Source organism: Myotis brandtii, unplaced genomic scaffold, assembly GCF_000412655.1.
Source record: "Myotis brandtii unplaced genomic scaffold, ASM41265v1 scaffold297, whole genome shotgun sequence".
Taxonomy (NCBI): Eukaryota; Metazoa; Chordata; class Mammalia; order Chiroptera; family Vespertilionidae; genus Myotis; species Myotis brandtii.
The window spans coordinates 164,683-187,781 of record NW_005361351.1 but is presented as its reverse complement, the minus strand read 5'-3'; the positions used below and the strand labels follow the sequence as shown (position 1 = coordinate 187,781).

Below are 23,099 nucleotides of genomic sequence, written 5' to 3'. Positions count from 1 at the left end.
GATTGAAAACGACAACCGCGCCCTCAGCCACCAGCCCGCTTTGCGCGCGCACCTCCGTACCTGAGTATTTTCCACACTGCGCCTCCTCTGAGCCTCGGTATGCTGTTCTCTTTCCTTCTAGTTGAAGAATCTCTCCTCAGCCAGCCTTCCTGTGGTTCTGGGTGATGTCCGTTCCGTCTTTTAGTTGTATTTTTGAAGTGGTTGTTTGCAGCAGCAGTCTGTGGTGTTTACCTATGCCGCCATCTTGCCTCCTTCCGGTCCATCCCTTTAATCTTAACGTGGCCCTCAGAACCTTTCATCTTTAACTCATTATATGCTGTAGAACTATATGTAATTAATAATGTCCTGAATTTAGAACCTTTCTTCTTTAACTCATTATATGCTGTAGAATAGACTGATTTCACATGAATTCCTTGACCACATGATCTTATTAATTATAGAAGCTTATTTTTAAAATAATATATGCATATTAGAAAGTACGCTTATTAGTGATATCAGATGTCTTGGCTTTTGTCCTTGAAGGTTTCTGGGCTAGGAGATCTCTTTAAATACATTTTACCTCTACAATTCCTTGAAAATGGTGCCTCAACCGAGGCCGGGATTGAATCTGCATCCCAGGTGCATGCCCTTGACTGGGAATTGAACCCATGACTCTTCAGTGAGCACACCGGCCAGGGCAACACGAAAAGATTTTAAATCTTTACTGTATTTTGCATTTTTTACCCCCCTCCCTTGCCTTTCAGCATTAAACTGAAAAGATGTCACTGTATGATGACCTGGGAGTGGAGACCAGTGACTCGAAAACAGAAGGCTGGTCCAAAAACTTCAAACTTCTACAGTCTCAGCTTCAGGTGAAGAAGGCAGCTCTCACTCAAGCAAAGGTAAGATAAGCCCACAGCGTGAAAGTAGAAAAGTCTACAGAGCAGGTTCCTCCTTAGATTAAGAGTAATAAGATTTTAGCTTGCTCTGCTGCCTTTTTATTGATTATGTAGGGTTAAACATTTATAGGGAGAGAGGCTCTATGTAGAGAAGAACAAGGAGCTAAGGGTCATTTTGCTCTTCCCAATTCCTGGGAATAGAACTATTTCAGGGATTCCAATGGAGAAAGGCAATACTCGGTTGCCAACAGTGGTACAGGTTTTCAGACTTCATTATGTCTAAGATTACTGAGAATTTGGTTAAAATACTGCTTCGTTGGCCATATTCCTGATATACTGGTAAATTCTGGTTCTAGGTTGGGGCCCATGGGAGTTTGCATTTTTGGTAGTATTCCTGCTGTTGTAGGTGGTTTGGAATCAGCACTTTGAGAAAGGAAGCTCTGCAGTAATTAGTAAGCTGTTCTAATGTGTATGTGTTATTGAGGGCTCAGATTGGTTGTGAATGCGTCAGGTGTATGTAGTGTGGGAGTCATTGTTTTTGTTCTAGTTGTATACATGTTGGGCATTGGCTGCATCCTTGAAATTATTCAACATGTAAAACATTAAAAACATAGGTGCCCACTGGATATTTGATATTAAAATGTTACTGTCAAATACTTTTAGGAACAGAAAATAGAAAAGCAGAAGTAAAAATATTCTAGAGATATACAAATTAAAAACTACTTGGGATAATTCTTTATTATCAGTTTAAAAATTGTCAGCTTTGTGAATTACTTGTAGCCAATCAAAAATCCTAGATAATTTGTTTCTCTCTGCCTAGTACTTTAGGATCACCTTCTCTGTCCAGCCAGTGCATAATTATAAATATAGGTTAAAAATCAGCTTGAGTAAAATAAAACTTAGAAAATAGACTCTTCCAAAAAGAAATATATTAAAAAGGCAAATAAAATTTATGGATAACACACTGATTTTTCTGTACCATTATTTTACTCACATGAAAAGTAAAGAATTGGGTGCTGATAAGCAAGGAATTATGTTTTTATATGAAATCTAGACTCTCAGGCATCCTCTGTAGTATCTGTTTAATTTATGCTTATCTAAATCTTTTCACTTACCCAAATACATTAACTTCAGGAGATCTCTTAAGATTTCAAGTAGATTTTTTAATCGGTCAAAATAAAAAGTTACTTATGAAATCATTTCTAACTTTCTAATATCTTTTGAGATTGCTATGTGAAATTAATGTTGTGTTTTTCTTTAAGGGAAGTGAAGATACATTTCATTGATTCTCTTAGACTATTTAATTTACTAATTAATTACTCAGTACCAGGTTGGCATAACCAAAGGTATTTGGTAGAGAAAATGTTGCCTACAGACTGAAGTTGTGGTTTCATCTGTATCTCCATTTTAAAAACATATATCAAATAGAAAAATGTATGATTGTGATACCGCCCTCCTCCATTGTCCTTTAAACTTTGGTTTTTACCTTGTGAATTGTAACTTATTGATTGGATTAAATTTATTTACTTGAAATAATAAGTGATATTAAATTCAAGAGAGATGGTGGCTTATTTTTAGCTTTTTATAGTGATTGATAACATGAAAATGTATAACACTTTAAAATTGCAAAGGGAGAGGGAACTTACACCTTTATAACCAAAAGATCAAATAGACACCTCTGTACCCATCTGGTCATGATTAGCATTATTAACAGACAACCTGAGTTGTGTGCCTGCTGGGGTGATGCAGCATAAAGCACACCACCTCACCTATGACGTATTCTTGCCAAAGAGCACTGCTCTAACCTAATCAAGACTTAACTTAGTTTTCAATAATTGTAAGGCGTAGATGAATAAGTGAAACTACACCACCAGGAATTTATCAAACAGATCTTAAAATGTGCAGCATTTTACAAGACAGTGTCGGAAGAAAAAGAGGAGACAAAAATGATGATTATAGCGATGACAGCAAGGAGGGAGGATTTTCCTAAATCAGAAGACTTTAAAAACCAAATGCATTGTGGACTTTCGGTAGGATCATGGTTCAAAATAAAATCAACTATTTAGAAGACATTTGGGGGTTAGCTTGGAAAACCTGAGTATGAATTGGATAGGAATTGATACAGGGTATTATTGATTTTATTAGGTCTGGTAATAGTTTTGTGGTTATATAAAAGGATGTTCATAATTTTAGCTGATTAAGGATAGTGTCCTGGTGTCTTCAAATTTTCTTCAAATGGTTCAACATAAAATACAGGTGTAAGGTAAAACAATATGATAAAATATTAACAATGGTTGATGGTATATGAATGATCATGTTTTCTTTAGAAAAATTTTTTTTTCTGTGGGTTCAAAATAAAACAGGTAGGAAAAGATTTTATATTCTATTGGTAGGGAAAAAAACTCTCATCTTTTGTCCAGGATATAAAAAAATATCCATTCCTTGTGAAAGATCCACACTAGTCAAAGCATAATATGCTGTTATAGATTTGCCCTCCTGGTCAAAGGAGAATCCATTGTAGAGATGGTTTCACATACAAACTTAAATAAAACTGACAAAGTTTACTATAAGTCTTTTACAGTGGGGAAAATTTGTTTTGTGTAAAAAAAAAAAGCCAATGAAACTAGTATGTGGTTATAGTAATAATAGAATTAAAAGGCTATTTTAAGATTATGATTTTCTTGTATCCGAAAGGTTCATTACAAAGACTCCCCCACCCCCCTCAAAAAAACTTTGTTACAAATAGAATGAATTTTTATTTGAAGCTTCAGTAAACTCTCTTTGTTTTTCAATGATTTTAGAGCCAGAGAACAAAACAAAGTACAGTCCTTGCCCCGGTAATCGACCTAAAGCGAGGTGGCTCTTCAGATGACCGGCAGATTGTGGACACCCCGCCTCACGTAGCAGCTGGCCTAAAGGTAAGCCCGTCCTTTCCTGCTAACTGTATGTCTTATCTCATGCATATGTCACGCTGGAGACAGTCTCTTCGGTAGACCTTTGCAGCCTAGTCAATATCATTTTCAACTTAGTTTTTACCTGTGTTTTATCAAGTTTAAAACATTTAGCTATTTGAAATAAAATAGTTTATTATAGAAAAAGCAGAAACTAGAGATATGCAAAAAGAAAAATAAATGACTTCAATCCTACCCAGAAGTTAAAAACTTTAGATTTTGGAATATCTTCCCATTCTGTGCCTCCTCTACCTACTGTTTTCTAATTTGCTTATTTTGCTTAATATATTGGGACTGTCCATCTCTGTAAAAAAGTATAGGACTATATGTTCATATTAATGGCTTTACTGTATTCCCTTGTGAAGGGTATACTGTAGTTAATTTTCTTAATGCTAGATATATAGTCCCCCCCCCCCAATTTTTGCTATCATAAAGAATATTAGTATTCATTGTTTTGTTGTGGATTAAAATAAGGACAAGTCTACTGCCCTTTATTATCCCAGCAATTTTGCATAAGCTTAAAAACTAAGAAACAGACATGGACAGCTCTGTAAATAGATTAAGTGAGGATGAGGAAGATCTGGAAAAGGATAATTCCAAATCATAGTTAAAACTACACAAAATGGGGGGCAAATGAATTAAACATAATATATAGTTAAAATTACAGCCACTCTTTAAATATGTACACATTTATTCTTTTATAGATGGCATTCAAGTAATATGACTGCAGTAGTTTAAACATACTAGGCGCACAGGTTGCTTGATGAGAAATGGCCAAAGGTTAATGATAGAATATGCTGTTACTGCTGACTATTTTTTAGCAAGGTACCCTCCCTCCCCCCGAAAAGGACACAGTTCCAGCTGCATGCCCCTTCCCTTCTTTATTTAGTTTCTCATCCTCCTCACAGTTTTAACTGTTCTGGTTTGGAATTCTCTTGCTCCCCCACTTGCTTTTATTCTCAGGCACAGCACAGCTGAAGCTCTTGGTAGGATTTCTTGACTGGAAGAACTGATACTACAGGCTAATAGTCTGTATAGAGGGACCGGCACCCCACAGTGGAGATGCTTTGGGGGGGGGCGGTTCTTAGTCATTTAACATTTTTCCCCGCAAACTCAACACCTAAGTTTTTCTAGCTGTATCTACTCAAAAGCTGATTCATCATCTTCTGTTATTGTATATTGATTCTAGAACCTATAATATTGTTTCTACCCCCCAAAATCTAATTAATAAGCATTTTTTCATGTTATGTAGTTTTCATAACCAGTTTTAATTTTTTTTTAGTTTTAGTAGTTTTTAAATTTATTTTTTTTATTTTAGAGAGAGGGAGGGAGAGAGAAAGAAACACTGATTTGTTGTTCCACTTATTTATACATTCACTGGTTAATTCTCGTACTAGTATGTGCCCTGACCAGGAACCTTGGTATATTGGGCTGCTCTAACCAACTGTGCTACCTGCCCATGGTTCATAACCAATTTTTTAAAGAATATATACTTTTTTATTGATGTTAGAGAGAAAGGAAGGGGGAGGGAGAGGGAGAGAGAGAGAAACAGCGATGTGAGAGAGAAACATCGATTGGTTGCCTCTTACGCGCACCCCAACCAGGGATCAAACCCACAACCTGGACATGTGCCCTGACCGGAAATTGAACCCACAGCCTTTTGGTGCATGGGGACAATGCTCAACCAACTGAGCCACACCCGCCAGGACATAACCAATTTTTAATTGTAAAGTATTCCTATCAAGCAAATGTATTGTAATTTATACAAGTGTTTCCTAACTGTAGAACCATCTAGACCTGCTTTTATGTTGTCATCATAAATAACACTATAATGCACCTCTCCATAGAGAGTGCTCTATGCATGTAAAATTATTTTCTTAGGGTAGACTTCCTGAAGTGGCTTTAAGAAATCAGTCATTTTCATTGCCAATTTGTGTTTTGTTTTGTTTTTTTGGTAAGGTTTTTTATTTTTTTAATATATTTTTTATTGATTTCAGAGGGGAAGGGAGAAGGGAGAGAGATAGAAACATCAATGATGAAAGAGAGAATCACTGATCGGCTACCTCCTGCATGCCCCCTACTTGGGTATGTGCCCTTGACTGGAATTGAACTTGGGACTCTTCAGTCCGTAGGCCGGCGCTCTATCCACTGAGCCAAACCAGCTAGGGCTGTTCTCTCGTTTTTAAAAATATTTTTTATTGATTTTAGAGAGGAAAGGAGAGGGAGAGAGAGAGAGAAAAACATCAATGATGAGAAAGAATTATCGATTGGCTGCCTCTTGCATGCCCCATACTGGGGATCGAGCCCGTAACATGGGCATATACCCTTGACTGTAATCGAACCTGGGACCCTTCAGTCCACAGGCCAGCGCTCTATCCACTGAGCCAAACCGGCCAAAGCTGCTGTATTCTCTGTAGCATTTAAAGAAGAAGACTCATTGTTAAACTTAGCAGAGTTTTTTTTTCTATTATTAATTGTTATATTTTTATTGATTTCAGAGAGGAAGGAAGAGGGAGAGAGAGAGATAGAAACATCAGTGATGAGAGAGAATCATATAGGCTGCCTCCTGCACACCCCTACTGGGGATCGAGCCCTCAACCCAGGCATATGCCCTTGACCGGAATCGAACCTGCAACCCTTCAGTCCACAGGCCGATGCTCTATCCACTGAGCCAAGCTGGCTAGGGCTTAGCAGGGTTTATACAGTAAAAGTTTTTTATTTCAAATTTTGAAATGACAAAGAATTAACTTTCATATTGACAATTTGTTCTCAGAAACTTTCTAATAATAGTATTTTATAAGTTGAGTGGCTGGTTACTAGCTTCTCTCCTGTCTTAATAAAAACTGAAAGGAAACCTTATTTATGTGCCTTTGCCTTTATATGAATACAAATTTATTAATTATCCTATGTGGACCCTATGTTTAATAGATTTGTGTAAATTTTCCAGTGATAGGGCCTCAGAGGTGACTACAGTTATTTTCCTAACTTCTTTTATTCATCGAATCATACTGTTTTCTGATTTTTTAGTTAACAAGGAAATGACGAAGTATTTGTTTTACAATGCAGAATGTCAATGGAACGATGTAATATTGTACAATGTAAAACTGAACAGGATTGTTGGATTTAAATCCATTGATATTGAACACAAGCTCTTTTTGTTTATGTTTTTTTTGATTGTTATTGTTAGTTCTCACCTGAGGATATTTTCCATTGACTTTTAGAGAGAATGGAAGGGAGGGGAGAGACAGAGAGAATCATCAATGTGACAGAGAAATATCGATTGGTTGCCTCCCATGGAGCCAGCAACCAAGGTATGTGCCCTTGACCGGAATCAAACCCGGGACCCTTCAGTCCGCAGGCAGATGCTCTGTCCACTGAGCCAAACTGGCTAGGGCAAAAGCTCTTCTTATCATATTAGTTTTATGTTCAAAATGAAATACATTTTGCAACCTTTCTGCCTTTGATAGTATTGGGCAGTGTGCCTCCTGAAAGAGATGTAGAATGGGCACTCAAAAATACTAGTCCTAAGCTATGCTTGTTTTAGATGTCTATGGAGACCAGTTAAGGCCTCTTATTTTTAGAGATAATAAGAAAGAGTTATGCTAAGAAAACATGGAAGAAGTAAGTATAGAGGTTTAGGAAATTTAGGCTGTACATTAGATTGGAGCTTCCCAGAACCAGAGAGGGATCAAGACCACCAACCTAGGGTAAAGCTCCATTTCCAATCATGTATCTTCTAGTTGTACTGTCTGCCTTATGTCTTTCTGATTTCTTTGTTAAGACTACCTCTTTTCTTTCAAAGAGTAAGTAGCTTCAGTTTCTAAATGTTTAGAAGAGAAATGCAAAATGTTATCATCTGAACCTGATCTTAGTGGACCTTAAAAAAATTAATGAGCCTGGCCAGTGAGCTCAGTGGTTGTCAACCTAGGAACCAAGAGGTCGTCGGCTGTTCTGTTCCTGGTCAGGGCACATGCCCAGGTTGCAGGCTGGATCCCCAGTAGGGGGCGTGCAGGAGGCAGCTGATTGATGTTTCTATTTTTCTGTCCCTCTCCCTTCCTCCCTTGCTAAAAAATCAATAAAGACATAGGTAAAAATAAATTAATGATGACAAGAAGGGAATGACATCCATCTGTGTCAGACTCAGCACAAGAAGTGCTGCCTCCCAGGGAAGGGATGTATTCCAGAGCATTTCAAAAAGCCCAAGAAGTCCTGGCCAGTATTAGAGAGCATCGGCCCATGCACCTATGGGTTTCAGGTTAGATTCCCAGTCAAGGGCATGTATCTGGGTTGCAAGTTTGGTTGGGTGCGTGCAGGAGGCAACCAGTCGATGTGTCTCTCTCAAATCAGTGTTTCTTTCTCTCCCCCCACTTTCCTCCCACTCTCCCCCCCTCCCTTCTACTCTAAAAAATCAATGGGAAAAATATCCTCAGGTTATTAATGACCAAAAGAATGATTGTTATTTGTGGGTTGTTTGGTTTTTAAGTTTTCACGGAGATACATAAAAACAGAAGTGTTCATTGTTAACTATATAAATAATCAAAATTATTAAAAGTTTCAGTAGTGGCAGTTTGGGAATTTCAGGAAAGTGCCATAGGATATTTATGGAATTAATACTGAACTAAATTCATTATTGTGGTTTTGCTGCTACCTGGTGAGTTGTGTGACCATGTCAAGTCACTAAACCACCTTAGACATTTGTTCCCTCATCTATAAAACAAAGGAGGCATGTAGATGTCATCAAGTCTCCTTCCAACCCTCATATTCTTTTACTTGAATTCTAAAATTTCAAGACATGAGAATGATACCTTGGCATTTTTATCTTCCTCAGGATCCCGTACCCAGTGGATTTTCTGCAGGAGAAGTTTTGATTCCCTTAGCTGATGAATATGATCCTATGTTTCCTAATGATTATGAGAAAGTAGTGAAGCGCCAAAGAGAAGAACGGCAGAGACAGCGGGAGCTGGAAAGACAAAAAGAAATAGAAGAGAGAGAAAAGTAAGGCTTTGTTTGGATTCAGGGCTATTTTACATTTGAAATATTTATTAGAATGTTAATGAATGAACTTCATTGCTGTCTGTAAGGCTGAAGTTAGTTTTTATGGTTAACCTTAAAAATTTGTAGTTGTCACATCCCAGCGTTAAAAAAAAAAACAGTCTACTAGACTCTAGAGCAAATTTCATGTATAGATGCAGAAAACTTAAAGTATATATTTTGGGTGAATTGTTAGAAATGTACCTTAGAACAACTTCAACCTGATGTTGAGCAATAGTTTCTTTCCTCTGCTATGACTCTTCTATAGTCATAACTATTCAAAATCCTTAAATTGATCCTGGCCAGTGTGGCCAAGTTGGTTGAGCATCCTCCTATATACAGAAAGGTCACTGGTTCAATTCCTGGTTAGGGCATATGCCCCGGTTTCGGGTTTGGTTCCTGGGCCGGGTGTGTATGGGAGGCAACTGGTTGATATTTCTCTCTCTCCTTCTCCCTTCCTCCCTTTCTCTCTTAAAAAAACAAAAACAAAACAAAACAAAGCAAAAAACAATAAAAACATATTTAAAAAATAAGCTGATATACCAATATGAAAAAAAATCACAAACTGAAAATAAAATACTTAAAATTGTTATATTTTTAACTATTTTTGTGCCAGATGGAATTTTTTTAAAACATGCATTTAAAAAAAAATATATGTATATTTTTATTGATTTCAGAAAGGAAGGGAGAGGGAGAGAGAGATAGAAACATCAGTGATAGAGAATCGTTGATTGCCTGTCACCTGCATGCCCCCTACTGGGGATCGGGCCCACAACCCGGGCATGTGCCCTTGACCAGAATCGAACCCCGGACCTTTCAGTCCTCAAGCTGACGCTCTTATCGACTGAGCCAAACCAGCTAGGGCAACACATGCATTTTTTATTTATGTTTTTTAAAAGTATGGGCAATAAGGCCCGGCTTAGTGGTTCAGTGGTTGAGCATCGCGACCTATGAGCCAGGAGGTCATGGTTTGATTCTCCGTTAGAGTACATGCCCGGGTTGTAGGCTCAATCCCCAGTGTGGGGCATGCAGGAGGCAGCCAATCAATGATTCCCTGTCATCATTGATGTTTCTATTTCTCTCTCCCTCTCCCTTCCTCTTCGAAATCAATAAAGTTTAAAAACAAATAAATAAAAATATGGGCAATAAGGATTTGTTTGTATTTCTTCTTTGTAAAATATTGCATATTAATTGTTAAGTAGTTTATAAAATATGCCCTGGCTAGTGTGACTCGGTTGGAAAATCGTCCTGTACACTGAAAGGTTGTGGGTTCAATTCCTGGTTGAGGCATGTACAGGAGGCGTGTACAGATGGATGTTTTGCTCTCTCTTTCTCTTTCTGTCATTCCCCCTCCCTCCCTCCATCCCTTTCTCCCTCTAAATATCAATGAACAAGTCCTTGTGTGAGGGGAAAAAAAGTTTATAAAATAGTAATACAGTATTTCTCATTATTTATTGAATCATTTCATGTAATGAAGGCATGTCTCGAGCAGTGATTTTCAACCCTTTTCATCTCATGGCACACATAAACAAATTACTACAATTTTGTGGCATACCAAAAAAATATAGTTTTTGCCAATCTGACAAAAAACAATAGGTATAATTTTGATTCACTCACACCAGACTATTGTTGTATTGTCATTTTTTTTTTTTGACAGTCTAAGGGAAAAGAGGTTAGTGCCCTTGACTAAAATAGTCAGGTATTGCATGTTTTAAATTTTTTTGTGGTATACCAGTGTGCTCCTCACACACTGGTTGAAAATTGCTGTTCTAGAGAATTAGAATTATTAAACTATTACCTATCTTGATATGTTTTAAAATTGAAAGAGGCAAATACCAAGTAAAGTTTTGTGTTGCTACTTATACACCTACTAGAGGCCTGGTGCACTAATTTGTGCATGGATGGGGACCGATTGGGGTCGATCGGTCTGGGCTGGCTGGGGGGAGGGGCCATGGGTGGTTGGTAGGCCGGCCCTGCCCCTTGGTTGAACTCCTGGTTGAGGGGACAATTTGCATATTAGCCTTTTATTATATAGGATTAAATGTGTTCAGTTCATCTTCTGGTTTTTCTCACTTGTCATACTTGTGCTACTGTAGTTTTCAATCAGTTGTTTTCACTTACACTCCTCCTTCCATTAATAGTTCAGTGTGAAAGGGAGGATTTGGGTATTTTTCTAGCCAAGATAAAGTCAAGGTGATGTCCTTGAGTTCACATCTCTAATTTAGCTCATCTGTAATGAATATGGGTTCTTTTATTATCACAGGAGGCGTAAAGACAGACATGAAGCCAGTGGGTTTTCAAGGCGACCAGATCCAGATTCTGATGAAGATGAAGATTATGAGCGAGAAAGGAGAAAAAGAAGTAAGGCATGAACATAAATATTATGTTTCCAACATGGTGCAATTCCACTATTTGCTTTTCATATTCAATTTGTTATAGTTCAGTTGACATTGACTTAGGTCATTTTGTCTCTGGGATTCCAGCAATCCACATTTGTATACAGTCTTAATTTATATTGCATTTTTACATATATTTTCTTTTGAGCTTACCATCCACTTTCTAATAGTTATTAAGTAGATATGTTGAGCATACCTTGAAATATATATACACATACTTTTCCTTACCTGTAGCATAGTTTGGTTTTTATTAACGTTTTTAGAGTCCAGCATATAGGTTGAATACTTACTGGTCTCATCTTTTCAGCTTAAGATTGGCTGTCCTTTTTGTAAGGAGGTATGCCTTTTCTGTGAAGGCCATTTAATTTCTTGAACATTAGCAGAAGCTAATATTGAGTAGTAGGGAAGTGATGGCATTATGTCCATTATGTGTACTGCTGATAACAGGTGTTGTTTATATTTTAACCTGATTAGTAGCAAATGTTTAGTAATCATCCTGAATTTTTCATACTAAACTCATTAGAGCTAATCGAAGAATCAATCACTAATCACTTGGCAAGATTAAAAAATGATAAGAAGTATTTCAAAAGAAATAGAAGATTTTATTCCTATTTCTCCTTAAGTATTTTGTCTAATCCAGGCCTGTTAATCATGATGCATGTATGCTGGCTTTGGAGGAATTTCTTCTGTGAAACATTTCACGCTGTTGCAGCACTGGTTTTGTAATCAGTTTTGTTTGTTTGTTTACATCTTATGTTTTGGACTATTTAATTGGTGATTAAGTTATAATACATATGTTAAGGCTTATACCTAATGAAAAATTCCTTATATTCTTCATTCTTGTCAGATAGCAAATGGAGTTATTTTGGTTTGTTTGTGTCCAACATTCTCTGTCCAGGAAACGAACAGGAATGGTGACAACACAAAACAGATTCTATAGAAACCAGAAGTACCTACATTTTCAAATAGTTGTTTAGTTCCAGGAGTGTGTTGTATTGTGGGAGAAAGCTTGGAATCACTGGGAGCTACCTACCGCTGCCCACTAATTCTCCTCTGATCATTTTCTCCTATGAAAGAAAAATGGACACAGTTATACCTAATTCAAAGGTTATTAAGTCTAAATGAGATAATGTATATGAAAAAATTTGGTGACTAGCCCTGGCCAGCATGGTTCAGTCCTATCAGCCTGAGAACCAGAGGGTCGCAGGGTCGATTCCCAGTCAAGGGCACATATCCCTGGCTCCAGTTAGAGCGTGTGCTGGAAGTAACCAATTGATATGTGTGTGTGTGTTTCTTTCTCCCCCTTGTCTCCTTCCACTCTCTCTAAAAAATCAATGGAAGAAATATCCTCAGATGAGGATTCACAAACAGAGAATCTGGTGCCTAACATCCTCTCAGTAAATAGTTGTATTACTGTTGGTTTTGTGTGTTGTTGTTGTTTTAATCCTCACCCATGGATATTCTCCCATTGATTTTTAGAGAGAGTGGAAGAGAGAGGGAAAGGCAGAGAGAAATATCGATGTGAGAGAAACACATCAATTGGTTGCCTCCTGCATGTGCCCCAATCAGGGCCCGGGCTGAGGAGGAGCCTGAAACCAAGGTACGTGCTTGGGCCTTTGACCGGAACCAAACTAGGGACCCTTTGGTCCGCAGGCCAGTGCTCTATCCACTGAGCCAAATCATCCGGGACTTACTGTTGTTTTTTTAAAAAATATATATTTTTATTGATTTCAGAGAGGAAGGGGAGAGGGAGAGAGAGATAGAAACATCAATGATGAGAGAGAATCATTGATGGACTGCCTCCTGCATGCCCCTACTGGGGATCGAGCCTGCAACTTGGGCATGTGCCCTGACCAGGAATCGACCCCCGACCCCCTGGTTCATAGGTTGAAGCTCAATCACTGAGCCACACTGGCCAGACTATGTTACTATTTTTTAAGTAACTGCTAATTCTCTGGGTTATGGTCTTTTATCTTAAAATTCATTTATTAACTACATTCTAGGGCTCTTGAATGCTTGCTATGAAAAAAATAATTGTGAAAAACAAAGAAAAAATAATTGTGTTTGTCTGGCTTTTCAGTTTTCTACATTTTTAATCCTCGATTCAGATATTAAGTTCTTTAGATATTAGCTAGAGGGATGAAGTAGCAGTTCTGCCTCCCTCCCTCCCTCCCTCACTCACTTCCTCCCTCCTTCCCTTCCTCTGTCCCTCCCTCCTTCCCTCCCTCCCTCCTTTCTTCCCTCCCTCCCTTGTGTGATATGACAAATTGTGGGGAAGCACAGGACTTGGATGGAAAGTCTGTAAGGAAGAATCTCCAAAAGGTCGGGGGCCTCTAGGGGGACCTTGCTGAAGGCGGCAGACCCTACCTTGACTTTTCCAAATAAGTCTGAGCCCCCAGGTGTTTTACTGGAGTCTTTATGTTTAGTTTTTAGCCATCCTTGCTTAAAGGACACTGCAGATGCAAGTGTTTTCTCAAGGATACTTACCCTGCTGATAGTATCTAGAAGTTAATTTTAGTTCAAGCTGTTGCTACAATAAAAGCCTAAGGAGGCAGGCGAACAGAGCTGTTTGGGTTCTCAAGCCAAGCAGTCCCTTAGCCCTCTCTTTCATAGAAATGTGTGTCAGAGTAATCATTTATCCATCGCTCAAAGAAGCTCCTTGCCAAGCACATGGCCAACGGAGGGCCTAGCCCTTACCCTGGGGCAAGATGGAGGGCCTAGCCCTTACCCTGGGGCAAGATGGAGGGCGTAGCCCTCGCCCTTTCATATATATCATAGTCCTTGAGAGTCTGGCATCTGAAATGTTCCTTTAATCAGTGGAATTTTATGTTTTTGCAGGTATGGGCGGAGCTGCCATCGCACCACCCACTTCTCTTGTAGAGAAAGACAAAGAGTGTATGTATCTATATCTCCCCCTCTTTTATTTTGATACAAATCTTTAACCCAGCCATGGCCAGTCTTAGCTTCTATCAGCCAGGTTTCCTGAATGTAAAGGGAAATTGCCCCAAAGCCTGTCCTCTGGCCTGAGCCCTGAGGCCCAGTGTGGGTCCTTGAGGCTGCTGTTCCCATTCATTCCTTGTACTTTAGAAGTTTTAATGCTAGGCTCTGAGACTTGGATTTTTATACAGTGGTATGCTTTTTTGTTGTTGTTGTTTTAATATATTTTTTAACTGTTGATAGTATTACAGATATCTCACATCACGCCCCCCTTTATCCCCTCCTCCCAGCCCCTACCCCCTTATCCCCCACCCCAGGTTTTTACTACCCTATTGCCTGTGTCCATGAGCTATGCATATAAGTATATAAGTTCTTTAGTTTATTTCTTCTCGTCCTACTGTTGTTTTTTTAAAATTCATTTTGTCTTCTCCAACATTTCATATTTGGAGTTAGGCTAAAACAATAATAGCTCAGTTTACGATTTGTGTCCTCAGTGGTTTAGAGGCTGTTAAGTTCATGACTTCCACAAGGTGGCAGTGCCTTCCTGATTAGATTTTCTGCCATTAGTTTTGATTTCATCTCACAGGTTGTGTGTCTTCACTTACATTGCCAGAACACACCCACCCACTGTTTCAACTCCCAGTGATCTGTTCTAGGAATTGAACTTTGATGTATCATCTAGGTCATTTTCCTATCCTTTAGGTTGTTGGACCATACCTAAACTATCCCAAGAAAATATAATCATCCCTCATGCTTTTTAATACCTGTTGCACTATTTATGTTATCTTTTTAAAGAATATAACTTAAAAAGTTTTGTTAAATACCTTTTGTGTAAAAACACCTAGAAAACCATAAACTCAATTGAAACCAGTCTTTTTTTTTTTTTTTTTTTTTAAAGCTTCCTTGTTGAAAATCACTGCTGTAGCTAGGTTTGAAAATCACTGGTCTGGTACATGGTCCATAACCTCAATGACCTTTATTTTATGCTAGGCTAATGAAATAGATTAGAGTCCAAAGACAGGTATACAAGATGCTATGGGAATCAAAAGAGATTTTGATTGGATCTATCTGGAACATACAAAACTCTTAAGCATTCAGACAAAAATTGTCATTTAGAGCACATTTCATTAAGGTATAAAAAGGACATTTGAGATAACAGCTGGAAGAAAGCTAAAATTAGAAAAATAGTACGTACGTCTCTAATTTTAAAAAGTCATGTAGAGGCTGTACAATGGGTTTTGTTTTTCCTCCTTACAATAAACTAAAAATGTCAGTTAAATTAGTTCAAAATAACTGATTTATACAAGTGCAGTTTGGGATATTTTTTTGTAGTATTTTGGTAAACCTATTTTATTTTTATCCAATAGTACCCCGAGAATTTCCTTATGAAGAGGATTCAAGACCTCGCTCACAGTCTTCTAAAGCTGCCATTCCTCCTCCTGTGTATGAGGAACAGGACAGACCCAGATCTCCAACGGGCCCTGGCAACTCCTTCCTCGCCAACATGGGGTAATGGTTCCAAGTGCTGTCATCTTGGCAGGTGTAAGAAGGACGAGACTCATTGTGAAGGGTTGGCAGCCCTTTCAGTAGATGCAGTTTGTTTGAAAGTGAGGGCGTTCTCTAGTTATAGGAAGATGCTTGGTGTGTTCAATCACACAATGTCATTCTTGAGAATCTGAGTCACAGGGAGGGTATTGCAGCACAATGCTATCATATTTTGTACAAAACAAAGTCTTCTGATGTAAGTTTTGGATGATTTCATTGCTGAACATTATATTCTCTAGGTAGGAACGGTTTCTCATAATTATTTACATGTATTTTCAAAACATTTGCAAGTAAAATATGGCTTATGAGTTACACCTGACTTATACTATGTCCAAAGGGTGAATGACATCTTTATATATATAGAGACATTTGCTTTAAGGTCATGGTTCTGTACCTTTGGTCTAGAAACTTAGTCATTCAAACTAAGAGTGTTTGCCTGCATGTAAAAATCAATTTTAAGGTTGACTTTCAGGTATGGCTTGTGGAATTTAAAATCCCCACTGGATTTGCCATACATTTTGGTTAAAACAGTGTTTTATGTTTACTTTGTTTCTTTCATGCAATGAGAGACTATCAAATGAAGCTGCGTTACACTAAGGCCTTTGTTCTGTGTCCTTTAGAAGGACACTGCCTATGATAGAAATGCTGTGACCATAGTAATCACACTGATCTGCCCTTGTCTATGTGCATATACTCTGATTCTTAGAGCCCTTGAGAGGTGACTAGTCAAGAGTTGGAGTAGATGGTTGGGGTTCCCGCACTGTGAGAGGATTTTGACTTTCTGACCTTGGTATCCATCTCCCAGACTTGTGTTCTCTATGGTAACTGCTAGCCACAGGTGGCTATTAATTTAAAATGAATACAATTTAAAATGTAGTTCCTTATCTCAGGTGCTCAATAACCACACAAGGTTAACAGCTACCCTATTGGGCAGTCCCCATCATTGTAAAATAGGTGTATTGGGCTTCCCTAGAATGTATGCTGGAAGGTGGATAGACAGTAAACTGTTATTTTTTTTTTTCTGCTGATGATAAAAATTGACTTTTTGCTGAATCCCCTTTTAAACAGTAATTCTCTATGCCTAAGAAAGATGCAGTGTAGTACAATTCAGCTGTTTCAGTCTTTTCTTTTTAGCCCTAGAACAGTTTCAAATGAAATTTTAAAGGAAATCACATAAACATGAAGTAATGTAGGTGTAATTCTAGTTGAAGCAGGGTTTTGTGGTTCAAGCAATGGGGACACTCTTGAGACACCTCCAAGTGCAGTTTGAAAGTTACGGTATTAGAGAATGAGCAGTGGACTGAGAATTACAAGTTGTGGGTCCCAATTTCAATTTTACCGTTAATACCTATAGAAATAATTTCTAATATTATGTCTTGTTTTTGTTTCTAATCAGCTTTAAGCTAGCCTAGTTGACTAATCTGGGCTTCAGTTTATATTCCCATCGATTAAGTAGATGATCTCTACATAAAATCTGTTGTTGTAAACTCTACTGTACTATTTAGGAAAATGCAGTCATTTTCATCATGAAACTTTATCCTTTTTTGACAGGCACATTTTTTAATTTTTATGGCTTTAAGTAATTTTTATTTTCCTATTACAGTTGACATGCAATATTATATTAGCTTCAGGTGTACACCCCAGTGATTAGACATTATATATTGCTAAGTGATAACCCCCAAAAATATAGTACCCATCTGACATCATACATAGTTATTACAATATTATTGACTATTCCTTATTATGCTGTACTCTACATCTCCATGACTATTCTGTAACTACCAATTTGTGCTTCTTAATCTCTTTACCTTTTTCACCCATCCCCCCAAATCTCTTCCCATCTGGCAAAAAGTTCTCTTTATATATGTATGTCTGTTCTGCTTGTTTTTTGTTCTTTAGATTCCACATATAAGTGAAATCATATGGTATTTGTCTTCCCCTGTCTGATTCATTTCACTCAGCACAATGCCTTATATGTCCATTCATGTTGTAGATGGCAAGATTTTTATCATTTAAACTAATCATTGATAGATATTTACTTATTGCCATTTTATTATTCATATTTTTTTTTCCTTCCTCTTCTGAAAGAAGACAAGACCCTTTAACATTTCTTGTAATACTGGTTTGATTGTGAGGAACTCATTTAGCTTTTTCTTGTCTGGGCAGCTCTTTATCTGTCCTTCAATTCTAAGTGATAGCTTTGCTGGGTAGAGTAATCTTGATTGTAGATCCTTGCTTTTCATCACTTTGAATAGTTCTTACCAATCCTTTCTGACCTGCAAAGTTTCTGTTGAGAAATCAGCTGACAATCTTGTGGGAGCTCCCTTGTAGATAAATGCTTTTCTCTTGCTGCTTTTAGAGATTCTCTCTTTGTCTTTAATCTTTGGCATTTTAATTATGATGTTCCTTGGTGTGGACCTTTTTGGGTTCACCTTGTTTGGGATTCTCTGTGCTTCCTTGACAGGCACATTTTAAAAAGTAAACTGTGGTCATACATCAATGAATGAAATCTGAAGAACAATATAAACAAACAAAACAAACAGACTCATAGATATGGAGAACAGACTGATGGTTGCCAGAGAGAAGGTGGTGAAGGGACCGGGTGGAAAAGGTAAAGGGATGGAGAAGTACAGATTAGTAGTTACAAAATAGTTATGGGGATATAAAATACAGCACAGGAAATATAGTCAATAATATTGTAATAATGATGTGTGGTGCCAGGTGGGTACTGAAAATTTCCGGGGAACCACTTTGTAAAGTACATGATTGTCTAACCAATGTGCTGTATGCCTGAAACTAATACAAAATAATATTAAGTACAAACTGTGATTGACAAAAGTATTTCTATAGCAATGCAGGTACTAGAACACACAGGAATTCTAATGTTTTGTAACAGAGGTACAGGGAAATTTTCATTAGAGAAACTAATATATCCCTTACCTTAAAGATAATCTCAGGATGTCCAGTATTTTTTATATATCTTTCATTCTGAACATCCCCACAACTTCGTCTAATGCCCATTGTTAATTATGTGTGACGTCATTGAAGCCCTTGTAGAATTTCTATTCTCCTTTCTAGAAGGAAAGTGTTAAGATATAAAATCCAGGTTATGCTATAGCTGATGACCTTAAGTATAAAGGACCTTTCTCTTTTCTTTCTCCCAGTGGCACAGTAGCACATAAAATCATGCAGAAGTACGGCTTTCGGGAAGGCCAAGGTCTTGGTAAACACGAGCAAGGGCTGAGCACAGCGTTGTCAGTGGAGAAGACGAGCAAGCGAGGAGGCAAGATCATTGTGGGCGAAGTCACAGAGAAAGGTGGGTCCTCCCCAGAAGCAGTGAGAGATGCCGCCCAGAGACAGAGAGCTGGCCCTCTTGAATACAATAAGAGAAACCCTGATTATGATGCATCCCAATTCTGTGTTGTGGTTCTTCATCTTTATTTGTTCAGAATAGATGTAGAGATAGGGAGGCCCATAGGAGAAAAGACAATGACTTTGGCAGAAAATGAACAGTACTTAAGAAAATAAGTTCATGCCTACTTCTACTAGGCAAAGAATCTTGTTAAATTGGTAAGATCATAGTTATTTTTTTGTTTTTAAATATATTTTTATTGATTTCATAGAGGAAGGGGGAGGGAAAGAGAGATAGAAATATAATAGAGATAGGGAGGCCCATAGGAGAAAAGACAATGACTTTGGCAGAAAATGAACAGTACTTAAGAAAATAAGTTCATGCCTACTTCTACTAGGCAAAGAATCTTGTTAAATTGGTAAGATCATAGTTATTTTTTTGTTTTTAAATATATTTTTATTGATTTCATAGAGGAAGGGGGAGGGAAAGAGAGATAGAAACATAATTGATGAGAGAGAATCATTGATTGGCTGCCTTCATGCCCCCCACTGGGTATCGAGTCCTCAACCTGGGCATGTACCCTTGACTGGAATCGAACCCAGGACCCTTCAGTCCCCAGGCCGATGCTCCATCTACTGAGCCAAACCACCTAGGGCCATGGTTATGTGTTTATAGCATGAAAGACAGAGCCATATACAATATATTAGTGATTATATCTGCTATATTCCAATCTGTAAGGGTTCTTATTGGTAGATTATGCCTAGTTGGTGTTTAATTTTTATTCTCTCAGTACACAGCTTTAGTAAGTAGCCAGTCAGCCTAGAGCCGTCCTGATTTGTGGGAATATGTGCAATTAGGCAGCCAGTGGCTGGCTAATTACCTGCTTATTATATTGGACTAGTGACCTTTGGCCACTTCCCAAGCCAAGACTCTCACCTGTAAGGGTTGGGATTGATGTGCACTGTCAACCCCTTAGGAAGTGAACTAAGCGAAAATTGTAGATATCCAGGGAAGCTAAAATTTTCCAGAAATTATAGTAAAAACCTATACCAAAGCAAAGCATATGCTTCCATTACAGATAGGGCTATTTTTTTCTCAGCCATAGATGATTATACCGTAGATGACTCTAGTTCTCAACCTTCCTAATGCCGCGACCCTGTAATACAGTTCCTCATGTTGTGGTGACCCCCAACCCCTAAAATTATTTTTGTTGTTACTTCATAACTGTAATTTTGCTACTGTTATGAATCATAATGTAAATATCTGATATGCAGGATGTATTTTCATTGTTACAAATTGAACATAATTAAAGCATAGTGATTAATCACAAAAACAATATGTAATTATATATGTGTTTTCCGATGGTCTTAGGCGACCCCTGTGAAAGGGTCGTTCGACCCCCAAAGAGGTCGCGACCCACAGGTTGAGAACCGCTGCTCTAGGACCTAAGAGGGTTGCTATTAAAAATAAATTATTCATTGTAACTTGAACTCAATGCTCTAACATATGTATATCTCATTGTTTGTTTTCCTACAGATGCAGCCAAGAAGTCAGATTCAAATCCATTAACTGAAATACTTAAATGTCCCACTAAAGTGGTCCTACTAAGGGTAAGAAGCAGAAGGAAGCAACCTGTTCGCCCACCTTGATTTATGTGTCACTCTGCCCTAACCTATCCCTGCATGCTTTCAGCACCACTGATACCATAATGGATAAAGAAAACTGAAAAGAATACTTTTGCAAATGATACTTTTGGGTAGACACCACATAAGACTAATAGAATTTTTTACTAATGTTTCTTTGCTAAAGATAATATTTAAGACAATAGTGATTACTTTAAAATATTTGAAATTGTTAGATGTTTATCTTAGTTTATGCATTTTGATGGTTGCATAATTGCTCTTGTAAGTCTATGGAGCTTAGTGTATATTTTTGTTTTTTTTTTAAGAAATAATTTTGAGGGACTACAGGTGTGAAAATTTTCATTGTGTTATTTGAGAGGGAGAACATTTACTACCATAAAGTTATTTATACATCTTATTTATATATTAATAAATTATACTTGATACTTGAATTTATTTATTTTTGTTTATAGAACATGGTTGGTGCAGGAGAGGTAGATGAAGACTTGGAAGTTGAAACCAAGGAAGAGTGTGAAAAATATGGCAAAGTTGGAAAATGTGTTATATTTGAAGTAAGAGAGTTTTCTTTAGATGTTTATAAACTGTTGTGATTGACAGGTTACAAAACATTTTCTACAAATAGAGATGTGTGCTGTGCTTAAATAACATATTGTCTTACTACAGGAGGTGACAGGTGTTGGTTATACTTCTCTTACTTAATTATAAAAATTTTGAACATAAAGACAAGAAGGACTTCAAATTTTATTTGGAGAAGAAATGAACATTTCATTTTATGATTGAGGTTTAGTTTGGTGATTAAAGACTTTGATTATAGTATGCTAAATAGTTTAGTTATTTGGACATGCCTTTGGTTTCATTCATTTGACAAGTATATATTTAGTGCCTCTCATATATCCAATACTGTATTGAGAGCATTGGGGATGTTCTGTGCTCTCAGTGATATGTTCAGTTGAAACAACAAAACGAACATATATAAAAATAGACAACATTTTGTTGCTAGATTCAGTGGTTATTGACTATAAGTACTGGAGTTGAGAAAAGGATTTAGATTTAAAAAACAACAACAGAAGGCTTTGTGACAATATCAGATGCCAGCTGAGCTTTGAAATGAATGGGTAGGATTTGGATAGGTGGAAAAGATATTCAGATTAGGGTCACAGCTTCTGGGAGACTGATGAGGGCTACAAAATGGAATGGTTGGGCATGTTGGGGATTAATAGGAAACATGTTTACATAGGTGGAATGGGGCCATATGCAGGGCGTAGAGAGTATGACAAAGGAATTTAACCTATAATGAGAGGCAGTTAGAATACAAATCTTTTTTTTCTTAAATTTCTGCTCTCACTTTTGCTTCATTTCTATATCATATTGCCATTTGTTGACCAAATAATTATTTGTTTACATGTCACCTGGCATAGGACCTCTATAAGATCAGACTGTTTAACTTAGCTATGTATTCCCAGCACCTAAACTGTGCCTGTCATAAACAGATCTTCAACAAATTTTTGATGTCAATTTGTAGTTATTTCCTTGGTATTTGACTGCTTCTTATTCGTATATGATGATAATTGACACACTTATTCTGATAGAAATCATTAACGGAAGAAAACTCACATTTAGTGATATCTCAAATACCTATTTATCTATTATACTTTTCATTTTTTCCAGATTCCTGGTGCCCCTGATGATGAAGCAGTACGAATATTTTTAGAATTTGAGAGGGTTGAATCAGCAATTAAAGGTAAGTTGTACAACTAAATATAAAAATTAAAAAGTTGAAATTGTGATCTTGTTAGAATTAAAACATGTTCTTGTAATGTCTTAAAAGAATCTGTATTAACTGACTGTCTTTTTGTTTGCCTTTTAGCTGTCGTTGATCTGAATGGGAGGTATTTTGGTGGACGGGTGGTAAAAGCATGTTTCTACAATTTGGATAAATTCAGGGTGTTGGATTTGGCGGAACAAGTTTGATTTTAAGAACTAGAGCACAGGCTACAAGCTGCAAGCAGAGAAGAAAAAGGCGACAGCCAGTCTGCTTGGCTGTTGGGTACAGAGACTCTTGGAAGGACTGCTAAGATATATGTTGATTAATCCCTTTTTTATTTTGTGGTTTTTTTAATATAGTATAAAAATCCTTTAAAAAAAAACCAATCTGTGTGCCTCTCTGGTTGTTTCTCTTTCTTATTACCACTTCTGGGTAATTAACTTTTTTTTTTTTTGCTAGGGTTTCATGATAATTCTCAAGTGCTCCAGTGATACAGCATTTCTTGCACTAAAAATATCTAGAAAGTTCTGGGATATGGGGTTGTATTAAGTTATCCTTTGCATTTCTTTCATTTTTTTAAAAAATAAAACTTGCAAGTTAC

The 23,099-nt window shown here is 37.4% G+C and overlaps 1 protein-coding gene across 1 annotated transcript in view; it reads left to right on the top strand.

Moving 5' to 3' along the window:
- Window positions 1-23,099, top strand: part of RBM17 (RNA binding motif protein 17) — a 26,235-nt gene extending 3,136 nt beyond the window's left edge. Inside the window, exons 2-12 of the mRNA XM_005869490.2 lie at window positions 744-881; window positions 3,680-3,796; window positions 8,658-8,824; window positions 11,124-11,221; window positions 14,095-14,151; window positions 15,561-15,702; window positions 18,903-19,054; window positions 20,627-20,700; window positions 21,186-21,284; window positions 22,402-22,474; window positions 22,601-23,099. Coding sequence (XP_005869552.1) covers window positions 759-881; window positions 3,680-3,796; window positions 8,658-8,824; window positions 11,124-11,221; window positions 14,095-14,151; window positions 15,561-15,702; window positions 18,903-19,054; window positions 20,627-20,700; window positions 21,186-21,284; window positions 22,402-22,474; window positions 22,601-22,704 — 1,206 coding nt within the window. The 5' untranslated portion in view covers window positions 744-758 and the 3' untranslated portion in view covers window positions 22,705-23,099. The remainder of the gene's footprint in view (window positions 1-743; window positions 882-3,679; window positions 3,797-8,657; window positions 8,825-11,123; window positions 11,222-14,094; window positions 14,152-15,560; window positions 15,703-18,902; window positions 19,055-20,626; window positions 20,701-21,185; window positions 21,285-22,401; window positions 22,475-22,600) is intronic.